The 11,374-nt window shown below is 49.8% G+C and overlaps 1 protein-coding gene across 1 annotated transcript in view; it reads left to right on the top strand.

The window, feature by feature from the left end:
- Positions 1-6,821: 6,821 nt before the first annotated feature.
- Positions 6,822-11,374, top strand: part of LOC103194847 (2'-5'-oligoadenylate synthase 1) — an 8,446-nt gene continuing 3,893 nt past the window's right edge. The window contains exons 1-3 of the mRNA XM_042780609.1: positions 6,822-7,001; positions 8,165-8,462; positions 9,494-9,669. Of these exons, the coding sequence (XP_042636543.1) occupies positions 6,822-7,001; positions 8,165-8,462; positions 9,494-9,669 (654 nt within the window). The remainder of the gene's footprint in view (positions 7,002-8,164; positions 8,463-9,493; positions 9,670-11,374) is intronic.

Raw genomic sequence — 11,374 nt, forward strand, 5'->3', positions numbered from 1 at the left:
GGTGGTGCCCAGGTCCCCGACTCCAGGCCCCCCTCCAGCCCGCCCCAGCTGCCCACTGCACTCTGGTCTCTCCCCTCTATGCCTACCTCCCCCACATTCCCTCCAGCCTCCCAGAGCCTGCCTGGCAGGTCTCCCCTCACCTTGGCACGGCTGCCAAAGACCGTGTCCTCACCCTGATCGGGGATGCAGGCTCTGTGAGCAGTCCCCACCCCTGCCTAGTCCCTTCAGGGTGCACCAGTGATGGTGGGAGATCTTTACATGGAACGTGTTCATTCAGTAACCTTTTAGTTAGGATCAGTCACAGAGGTTCTCTGCAACACTTTTTTGACCCTCCTGACCTTGAACACACACACACACACACACACACACACACATACACACGCCCCCTTAGTTTCCTATGTCGTGTCCATGTCTGTCCTCAATTATGAGAGCGCACAGACAGGGCTGTGAGGATGAGCTCCCAAACATCAACAACACAACTGCTGTGAGTGGACTCTGACTCGTGGAGACCCCAAGTGGGTCAGAGCAGAACCGCACTCCATAGGATTGTCAGTGGCTGATTTGGGGGGAACTAGTTTGCCAGACCTTTCTTCCAAGGCACCCCTGAGTGAACCCAGACCTCCAACCTTCCGTTAGCAGCCGAATGCATTAACTGTTCGCATAACCCAGGGACTGGGTCCTCCAAAACACAGCCTCCAATGGCCAGAAACCACAGCGTTTCAACCACCCAGTGATTAGGAACCCACCTCCTGGTGCCAAACGCATCAAGAAAGGGACATAGAGTATGCAAAACAGCCCTCTCACCACCTTTTAAGAGGTCACCTGTTTGCTTCCTTGCAAAACAAGAACAACAACAACAATCACTTGTTTTCTATCACCTTCGCCTTCTCTCTCCCCTCCTCCCCCTCCTCCCCCTCCTACTCCCCCTTCTCCTCCTCCTCCCACTTCTTCCCCCTCCTTTTTCCTCCTAAGGGAGGATACTAGCAAAAAAAACAAGACAAAGTGTATCTTAACACAGCCTCATGCCCTCACCGCCTATCACCACACTAATCACAGATGCTGAGAATCTGGCAAAAGCCCAAAGTCCCCCTGTACTTGTGTTTCTTCCAACCACCCCCTCCTCCTGGGGCAGAGTCTGAGCCCCTTGGGCCCTGGGCCAGCTGCGGGCACTGCCCAGCTGCGGGGTGGCCTCCCCAGAGTGACGTAGGTGCCTGCACAGAGGGGCGTGCTCAGCCCAGCCTCCCCAAGTGGACACGGGGCACCTTGAAGACTCCAGAGCTCTGTCCCCAGGGGCTCCTCCAAGGCCCCATCCTTCCTCCACTCAGTTAGATGAACAAACTCTCACCCCCCTCCCTTTGACTGTTTCTTTGACTGTCTCAGACCTTGCGTCTTACTCGGAGCCCAGCCTCCCTCTTAGTCTCTGTCTTATTTCTGTCTCTAACACTCTCTTTACCAAGTTGTTGGGAGAAGCAAACACCATGGGTATAAAACTTTAAAGAGTGGCAGATCCTGACACCAAAGGCTTTTGTTCCACCATGAAGCATTCCATCGTCTTCCTCAAAAAAAAAAAAAAGAGGAATCGGCAATAAGGACCAGCATTATAAGTTGGAGGGCAGTGAGAAAGATGGTTTTCCCAAGTCCCATCAAGTCTTCTGCTCTGAAAACCATCCCACTATGTGCAGGCCACCACCATTCTCTATAAAACTCATCAGACTGAGAGTAAAGCTCTGACTTCTGCCAGTCTCCTGTGGTTTAGCCTTTCAATGCCCTCCACCCAGCTCCTTGCACAAGTCACTGGTTCACTGGAAGACACTCATTTTCTTGCCTTGAATAACCGTTTTTCTAAAGATGAAGCTCTTCCCCTTCCCCCAAGGTGGCCAACAGCCTCCCAGCCACCATCTTCCTCTTGGACCCTTTCTCTCCCCATGAGGCCCCTCTGACCCTCGCCCTCAGCCCACCTCCTTTTCGCGGTTTTCCCCTAGGAGAAAGCATGCTGGCTGTGTCGCCCAAGCCTGACGCAGTGTCGGCGCCGGAATGAGCATGCAGCAAGCTCTCGGTGCCCTAGCAGGGCGCGTTCTCCCAACTAACGACTAACGTAACCCCTTCCCTGCCTCGGGTCCCCACCCTCCGGTGCATGCAGAGCTGGCAATGCCTCTCTTTGTCATGATGTAGCCACAAATAAAGTAGGACTATCCAGAACAGCTGTGGTCTGTGTTCTTCTTTCGGTTTTCTAGAAGGTTTTCCCCACCAGGACACACACCTACTCAGGTGGTCAGTGGTTAGCAAGCAGCTGGCCCCAAAGTACTTAAGCAACTTATCAAAACTATTGGTTACTTCCCAGAAGGAATGCAAATTGCATCCCACTGAAAACACTCTTCCAGGTCAAGTCGAGACAGTGTCTTTTTTCTTGTCCCCAGAGGTTGGTTCTCAGCACTGGAAACAGAAGTTGGTATCACCTGGAGAGACTTTTTCAAACTACCCAGATTCAGCTGTGCCCTGGAGACAAGATGTGCGTTTAAAAATATTTGAAAGCACTTCCTGGTAGATGCCTTGTGCTCCCCACCCCTATTCATTCATGGCTTTGAAAAACACTGCCCTAAAAGTAGATGGCATGTTGAGGACTGAGGTGCCACTGACCCACAGTGGCATTTTTAGTCACCTCATGTGTTTGGGAAAGGTGGACAGTGAAAAAGGAGGACTGAAGAAGAGTTGATACATTTGAATGACGGTGTTTGCAAAGAGTATTGGGTATACCATGCATTGCCAGAAGGAACCAGTCGATCTTAGGAGCAATACACTAAGGAGTGCTCCTTAGAAGCGAGAATGGTGAGACTCTGTCTCATTTAGAGTACACATGTCATCAGGAAAGGCCATCACCAGAAAAGGACATCCTGGTTGGTAGGGTAGAGGGCCAGCCAAAAGGAGGGAGACCTGAGATGGATCGCCACAACAGCTCTAAGGGCTCAGACGTGACTGTCACAAGGGTGGTGCAGGGCTGAGCAGCATTTCGTTCTGTTATACTTAAGGTCACCATGAGGTGGAGCTGACTCAATGCAAGTGACAACAAAAAGTGATCAGCCCGTCAACAGATGAATGGATAATCAAATGGTGGTGCATTCACACAATGAATCAAAGAAGAGTGAAGAAAATCAAAGGCATCTGGAAGCAATTAGTCCAAGGATAAGATGGACCACAAAGACCTCAGCCTTCATGACCCTGAGGCCAGAAGAACTAGATGGTGCCTGGCTACCAATGCTAACCATTTGGAAAGGGATCAAAACTGAAGATCCTGGACAGAGTGGGAGGAAAACCGTGGAACAAAATTCAAAAACACAAAAATGACCAGAATTACTGGTCAGAGACTAGGGTAGCCCCTAAGACTATAGCCCCGCGTTACCCTTTGGGCCTAGAAATGGACTCACTCCCATGGATTGGCTCTCAGCTCAATAGTGGAAAGACCTACATGCAGAACACCTACCCCAGTGTGGTGCCCTCACCTACTCTAGGGATGCACCCCTTAGATCAATCAGCCATGAGACATCAGAGGGGCAGCATTCACACAAGGGAAAGCTGGACAGACAGAACTGGACAAGAAGGGCACAGGGAGGAGTAGTCACAGGGAGGGGAGGGGAGGAGAGTTTTTTGTGGTTGGGAATGGTAATCGAGGAGTGAAATCAAATGTGCGTGAACTGTTGAATGTAAATCAAATCTGCTTTGTAAATTTGCACCAAAAGCACAATAAAATAAAAAATATATCAGTTTTTCCTACAGTTCAGCCAGTTGCCACCAGGTGGACAATTAGTTACACAGGCTTCATGGGAACGACAGGAGACACATGTCAGTTCTTCCTGTGCTCATGACAGACATCATTAATCTTTCCCTGTGCTCACGACAGGCATCACTAGTCGATACGGCATCTTTCCCACAGAGCCAAGAAGTAGCCTCTGAATCCTTCTCAACACAATGTTGCAGGCAGCCACCACTGGTCAGTCATGGGTGGAAGTTAAAAAGAAATGGAACTTCCACCCCTAAAACGACTTGTCTCCTTCCCCAGGCTTGGGGGACAGGCCTAACAGGCTGATATGTTCGTGTACATGGGAAAAGCACAGATTAAGATTGGTGCATCTTGCCTGGCATGGTATGCTTTTGTTTCCCCATTGAAATTAACCCTTTGCAAGAGGCAACATGGTGTGGGGGATAGCACCTGCATGGAACACAATGGCTTTTTAACCAATTCAGTCCAGCATTCAGATCCTGACTCTTGTCACGTTCAGGCTGTGGAATCTTATACAAGTTGTTTAGCCTGAGTGTCCATCCTTGTCTGAACAGTGAGGACATGACTAACTGCTTCACAGAGTTACTGAGAGATTTCAATGAGCTAATAGAGGGAGAGTCCCTGGCAGTTAAAAAAAAAAAAAAAAAAAAAAGTTGCTATTGAATTGATTACGACTCACGGAGTCCCCATGTTTGCCAGAGCAGAACTGTGCTGCAGACGGTTTTCAACGGCTGATGTTTCAGTAGCTCTCCAGGCCTTCCTTCCGAGTGGCCTCTGGGCAGATTCAAACCACCAGTTTCTCAGTAGTCCTTTGGCCACCTTGGGACACCTCTAATACCTTCTAGTTAAATGCTGCCTCCACTGGTGGCCCCTGACACTTGGGCTTCCTCACGTGGCCATGTCAGGGAAAGAGGCCTCTGAAGTGGTGTTGATGATAAACACAGGACAGCGAGACTGAGAGCGAGAGAGACTCAGGTGGGGCAGCCAACAGGTCTCCCAGGTCCTGGCACAGAGGCGAGCAGAGGCTCCAGCTGTTGCCAGCAGAAACTCAACAGCTCCGGATGTTCATTCTGAGCAGGAGTTGGAGGCGAGACTAAAACACAGAGGTTCAATCTTCCAGCAGGATGGACAAAGAGGAGGCCAGGGGAAAGGAGAGACCAGGGGCTGGGCGTTCAGTGAAAGCAGCAGGCCCAGTTATATATCCACGGGGATTCAACAGGACTCTAAAACCCCCCTGGGTCAGCCCCTGCTCACTCAGCCCAATCAAGTTTGCTAGGGATGTTGGCCGGGTAAGATTAAACAATACGTCAGAATACCATACGAACCACAAGGAATCATCTCCATGTTTTGCTTGGCTGAACCTTGAGCAAATCACTTCCCCACTCAGGGCGTTAGCTTGACCTTTGGTAAAAACACACCAGAGTATCACGATTCCTTACCTTGACTGTCAAGAAACACCTTGGCCCACCAAACCAGTTGCCCTCAGCTCCGACACACCGGGATCCCGTGTGTGTCAAAGGAGAACTGGGCTCCACCAGGTTTCCAGTGGCTGATCTTTCAGAAGGAGATCACCAGGCCTTTCTTCTGAGGCACCTCAGGGTGGAATCAAACCACTAGTCTCTCTGAAACCATTTGCACCACTGGACTCCTGGTCCACCCCAGAGGTCTAGCCCCAGTGCCTTCACCTCCCCCTCCAATAAAAACCAGGACTTTTTGCTGAGGCCCGGCCACCTGATTAGATGCTCTCATATTCTCTTTCTTGCATGAACTGCACAAGAATGATCATCTATAAGTTTCCTGTTTCTGTTTCTTTCAAGAACAAGAACTTGAAGCCACCTACAAAGGCAATAAGGCCATCATCCTGGACTTTTACAATGATTTCCTCGACATTTCACTGTTGTCTCACTAATTCTAAGCATTGTTTCAAGCAGTTTTGCCTTTATCTTTGGAAAGATAAAGAATTCTTTCCAAAGAATTCAATGTCAGTTTCCTAAGGACAGGTCTTTAATGCTCATGTCTGATCTATGTGTAAAAAGTAATCAAAAGGATACATTTCAACCACAAGCACACTTGTCATAAAGATGCTGGAGAACTTAGACAAACATACAGTCCAACTGGTGAGAGAAACGGCCAGTATCTTCCTAGTTACATCTTCGCTTGCACGTGAATCACCAGGTTTGAAGGAGGAAGGGAGGAGTGCCAATTAATTGACTAGCTGGTTAGGAGGAGACAGGTGAAGATAGTTCATATTTGTATGTGTTGATCTATTGCCTTTTTAAAGGAGCTCTGGTGGTGCAGTGGTTTAGGCATTTGGCTGCTAACCTGAAGGTCGGTGGTTCAAACCCACCAGCTGCTCCATGGATGAAAGCTGAGACAGTCTGGTCCTGTACAGATTTACAGCCTTGAAAACCCAATAGGGGTTGCTATGAGTCTGAATCGACTCCATGGCCGGGTTTGCTTTTGAGTTTTACATGCACATATTAGGAGCTCTGGTAGCATAGTGGCTAAAGCACTTAACTGCTAACCAGAAGGCTGGCGGTTCAAACCCACCAGCCACTCCTCGGAAGGAAGGTTGGGCAATCCTACTTCCGTAGTGATACTGCCTCGGAAACCCAAGGAGGGGTCGCTATGAGTCGACTCGACGGCACATAACAACAACAACAACATTGCTGTAAAAACCATAGAAAACGATACAGCAATTTTGTCAGCCACACACACAGAGACAAAGAAGGAAAAACCTGTTTTTAATGACGGTTTTTCTTAGCTGACGTCATGTTACAGGCTGATAGTTAAAGATTGGAGAAGACATTTCAGAGCAGAGGAGAGAGTGCCCCTGGGCAGCTGTGATTCTGGTCAGAGGCGGAGCCTCTCGGAGCGTTGAGTGTGTGATTGGCTAAGGGGCGGGGCCAGCACCAGCGGCACAGCTCCGCCCTTCCCAGGAAACGAAACTAACAGAGCCCAAGTTCAGCTTGCGGAGATCAAGGGCTCACAGAGCCCAGGTGTCAGCTCTCCCATCCCTGGCTCTTTTGCCCCCCACCCAAACATCATGCCCGAACTCAGATACATGCAGGCCAAGGACCTGGACAAGTTCATTGAAGATCATCTCCTGCCGGACACAACTTTCCGCCTGCAGGTCAGACGAGCCATTGACATCATCTGCAGTTTCCTAAAGGAGAGATGCTTCCGATACGAGTCCCACCCTGTGCGGGTGTCGAAGGTCGTCAAGGTGAGCACTGGCTTGCCGGACTTGGGGAGGGGTGGCTGAATGGGCAAGAGTGTCTGTGGAGAAACACAGCAGACTGCGCTGGGGTGTGAAAGGTGGAAAGAAGGGCTGAGGTCTTGGGGGCTGGTGATTTATCCATGCAGAAGATGGAACCTGGGCTGAGGTCCTCCACCTGTATTTTTAACAGGTGCCCCGGTGAAGGGTATGAAACACTGTCCTGGGCCATGTCCATTTCAGAGCTAGGGAAACTGAGGCCCAGCTCCGATAAACAATTTGCTAATTAGTGGCCATGGAGTCCCTATGTGGTGCGGTTAGGCTCTAGGCTACTAGCAGAGAGGTCAGTGGTTCAAACCCTTCGGAGATTCCTCAGAAGACAGGGCCGGCGAGCTGCCTCTTGAAGCCCTAAGGGGCAGCTCTGCTCTGCACACGTGGAGACGCTATGAGTCAGAATCATTGATGGCAACATACAACCACAACAGCAATTAGAGCCTGGGACTCCCCATTCCTGCAGTGTCCTGGGCTGGTGGGGTGTAACTTTTGAAAGCAGATGGCACCCACTGGCTGGGAGGCCTTGGGAAATCACTTAGCCTCTCTGTGCTGCCATTTCCTTCTGTATAAAGTGGGGATAAGGAGCGCTAATGGTGTAGTGGTTAAAGCCTTTGGCTGCTAACCAAAAGGTCAGTAGTTCAAACCCACCAGCTGCTCTGCAGAAGAAAGATGAGGCAGTCTGCTTCTGTCAAGACATACAGCCTTGGAAACCCAATGGGGTCACTATGAGTTGAAATCAGGTTTGGTTTGGGTTTGAAAATGGTGATAATAATTCCTGATCTCGTTAGCGTGTGTAAACACTCAGCTAAGGTAGTAAAGCCCAAGGGACAAGAACATGGACTCTGGAACAAGGCCGCCCAGTCAGTCCTCTCTCTGCCACCACTAGTTACATGATTGGACGGGTCATACAATCTCTCAAAGCATCTGTTACCCCATCTGTAAAATGGGAACTAATAATAACATGTAAATCAGAGAGTCATTATCAGATTTTTAGGAGTTAGGACTTCCATGCCCTCAGAACAGCAAAGCACTTAACCATGTTAGGGATTCTTCTCGTCATTTTGTTTAGGGAGGTTCCTCTCAACAATGTTAGTGATTGGTCTCATCCTTTTATCTAGGGAGGCTCCTCTGGCAAAGGCACGGCCCTCAAAGGCCGGTCAGACGCCGACCTGGTCGTCTTCCTCAACAATCTGAAAAGTTTTGAGGAACAGCTAAATCTTCGAGGAATGTTCATTAAGGAGATCAAAAGACAGTTGGAAGCCTGTCAAAGAGAAAGAAAGTTTGAAGTGATATTTGAGATCCACGGTAACTGGCTAAGTCGCTGGCTAAACCCCCGCGTGCTCAGCTTCCGTCTGATGTCCCCCAAGGTCAATGAGTGGGTCAATTTTGACGTGCTGCCTGCATACGATGCTCTGGGTAAGTGCCACCAGCCATACGGGGTCTCAGCCCTGGACCTATGACAGTGACTCATTTTTTCTGTTTATTTCTGAGCAACATATCTCATACAACATGAAAGCTTTACCATAGCAGGGTACCCCTTCCAAGTGGAGTGCAAGGTTATCTTTCCTGCGACAAGAATGAAAAAGGTCCTAATCAGTCATGGGAGACACATTACATGGCAAATTAACACCATTTGGTTAAGTGGTGAGCTCCTAACCGAAAGGTTGGCAGTTTGAATCCACCCAAAGGACTCTTGGAACAAGGGCCTGGGAATCTAACTCCAAAAGCTCATAGCCATCGAAGAGCATATGGACATAGTTCTGCTCATACACATGGGGTCACCTGGGGTCAGAACTGACTTAACAGCAGGTAGTTTGGGGCTTGGTGAGGGGGTAGGGGAGGACAAAGACATTTCTTATACAACATCTGCAAGGCTTACCAGTTTGACATATGGCAAGGTGTGTGAACGTTATCTTTCTACAAATGCAGGCCACCACTCATTTGTCAGTTTGTGGCACTGTGGTGGCTGCATGTTGCTGTGAGACTAGAGGCTATGCCACCAGTACCTCAAACACCAGCAGGGTCACCCATGGTGGACCGGTTTCATCAGAGCTTCCAGACTCAAAATGGGAGCAGCATAGAAGTGGCTTGAAGTCAGTAGCAGGGGCCCAGTGACACCAGGTGTTGTAGGCCACCATGGTGACTTCAGATTTTATTCTAGATGTGACAGGAAGCAAGAAGAGGAGCGATCAGATTTTCAAAGAGCCCACAGGGGCTAGGTGGACCACAGGCTGTGGGGAACCAATGAGGAGGTGATGGTGGCTTGGGCAGGGCAGTGGCATTGGACATGGGAGAAAGGAGTCGGGGACTGGACCTCAGATGTGTTGGCTCTGGGCCTGCTGCCCCTGTCACTGGATTCCACAGCCAGTGAGTTTGTCCCCTCAGAGAGATGGGAAGAACCTCAGAGAAGAGCTGACATCTTCAGGTGATGGCTCTGTCCCTAACAGGTCACGTGTTTAGTTACTACAAACCTAACCCCCAAATCTACGTCCGGCTCATCAAAGAGTGTTCCACGGGAGGTGAGTTCTCCACGTGCTTCACGGAGCTACAGCGAGACTTCCTGAAGCGGCGTCCGACCAAGCTCAAGAACCTCATCCGCCTGGTGAAGTACTGGTACCAAGAGGTACGGCCTCCCACCAGGCCCCATGGGCCCTGCCCAGGCCAGAAGCAGGGGAAGGAGAGAAGCGGGGAGAGCAGGAGGGGAGGGGAGGGGAGAAAGAGGAAAGGGGAAAGAGTGGGAGGGGAAGGAAGGGGAAAGAGAAGGAGTGAGTGGAGGGGAGAAGGGAGGTAAAAGGAGAGAGGGAGTGAAGGAGGAGGGAGAAGACGGAAGAAGAGAAGAGGGCGGCTTGAGTGGCACATCCTTCCTTCCAGGAGTCTTCTCCCGCTCAGGGGATGGCAACCTCGCATTTCAGACTCCTGCCAAAGCCCCGTACCTTTCCTGACACCCCTTTGGCACACCTCATCCCCATCTAGTAAATTATTTCTGTCCTGTGTTCAAAGTACGTCCACATTCCTCAACCGTCACTTCCTCTCTCACTACCGTCCTGCCCCGAGTCGCCACAGGAGGCTCGCGGGCCTGCCCTCTGCCTCTCTGAGCCTCCGCGTCTCTCCCCACTGCTGCCTCCCCCCAGCATTGTCCCTCCAGTAGGACAGGTCTGCTCCAGCCTCTGGGCCTTGCCACCTCTGTCCCCCCCAGCCCACCCCGGGGGACCTGTTGCCCCATTTGGCCACCTGGCTCCTCTCTTTCCTTTCTTTTAAATCTCAGCTCAAATATAACCACCTCTGAGAAGTCTTCCCAGTCTACCACTGCTGTCCAGTCAATTCCGACTCATAGCGATCCTATACTACAGCATAGAACTGCTACATAGGGTTTCCAAGACTGTAACGCTTACAGAGGGAACTACGGTGTGTAGTGCCTGAGGCACCTGACTGCTGGCGGTTCAAACCCACCAGCTACTCCACAGAAAGAAGATTGGGCAATCTACTTCCGTAGTGATACTGCCTTAGGAAACCCAAGGAGGGGTTGCTTTGAGTTGGATCTGACTCAGTGGCAGTGAGTGTGGTTTTTTCTAGTCGTGGTTTAATGTTTACAGAAGCAGACTGCCACATCTTTCTTGCACAGAGTAGCTGGTGGGTTCTCACCACCGACCTTTCAGTTAGCAGCTGAGCACTTTAACCACTGCACCACCAGGACTAAAATAGGCCACCCCACCATCACTCTTCATCCCCTTTATGCAACTTTATTTTTCTTCACAGCATTAGTCAAAATTGAGCTATGGTTTCCAGTGATCAACAGTAAGTCTTTCTCAATTTACTTAAGTGTTTAAATGCTGTGATACGATTTTATAATTTTCAGTATATATATTTAAAAAAAACTGAACTAGTTTATGTTTGTTTCTTTATTGTCTATCTCCCTGATTAAAAAAAAAAAAAAAAAGTACATGAAGGAAAGAAGTTTCGTTTTGTTCAGGGCTGTATCCCAAGAACTCTAAACAGTGCCTGGCAAGCAGTAGGTGCTCAGTAAGTAAGTGTGGAATGAGCGAATGAATGTTTTAACTACACACACCCTCAGAGAGACCACCTGACGGTGCGTCAGGCAAAGCAAGGGCTTCAAAGAAGCACGCGCTTGATTCCCCCACGTCTAGACTGTCTGCTTTGAGCAAGCTACGTAACCTCTGTGCTTACTGTTTTGTCATTTGCAAAATGACCAAAAAAAAAACTCCCTGCCATCGAGTTGATTTCGACTCATAGTGACCCCTCCTTGGGTTTCCGAGGTGGTATCTCTATGGAAGTAGATTGCCCAACCTTCCTTCCGAGGAGTAGCTGGT

Source organism: Orycteropus afer, unplaced genomic scaffold (assembly GCF_000298275.1).
Source record: "Orycteropus afer afer isolate SDZICR_OR568_19922 unplaced genomic scaffold, OryAfe1.0 scaffold00048, whole genome shotgun sequence".
Taxonomy (NCBI): domain Eukaryota; kingdom Metazoa; phylum Chordata; class Mammalia; order Tubulidentata; family Orycteropodidae; genus Orycteropus; species Orycteropus afer.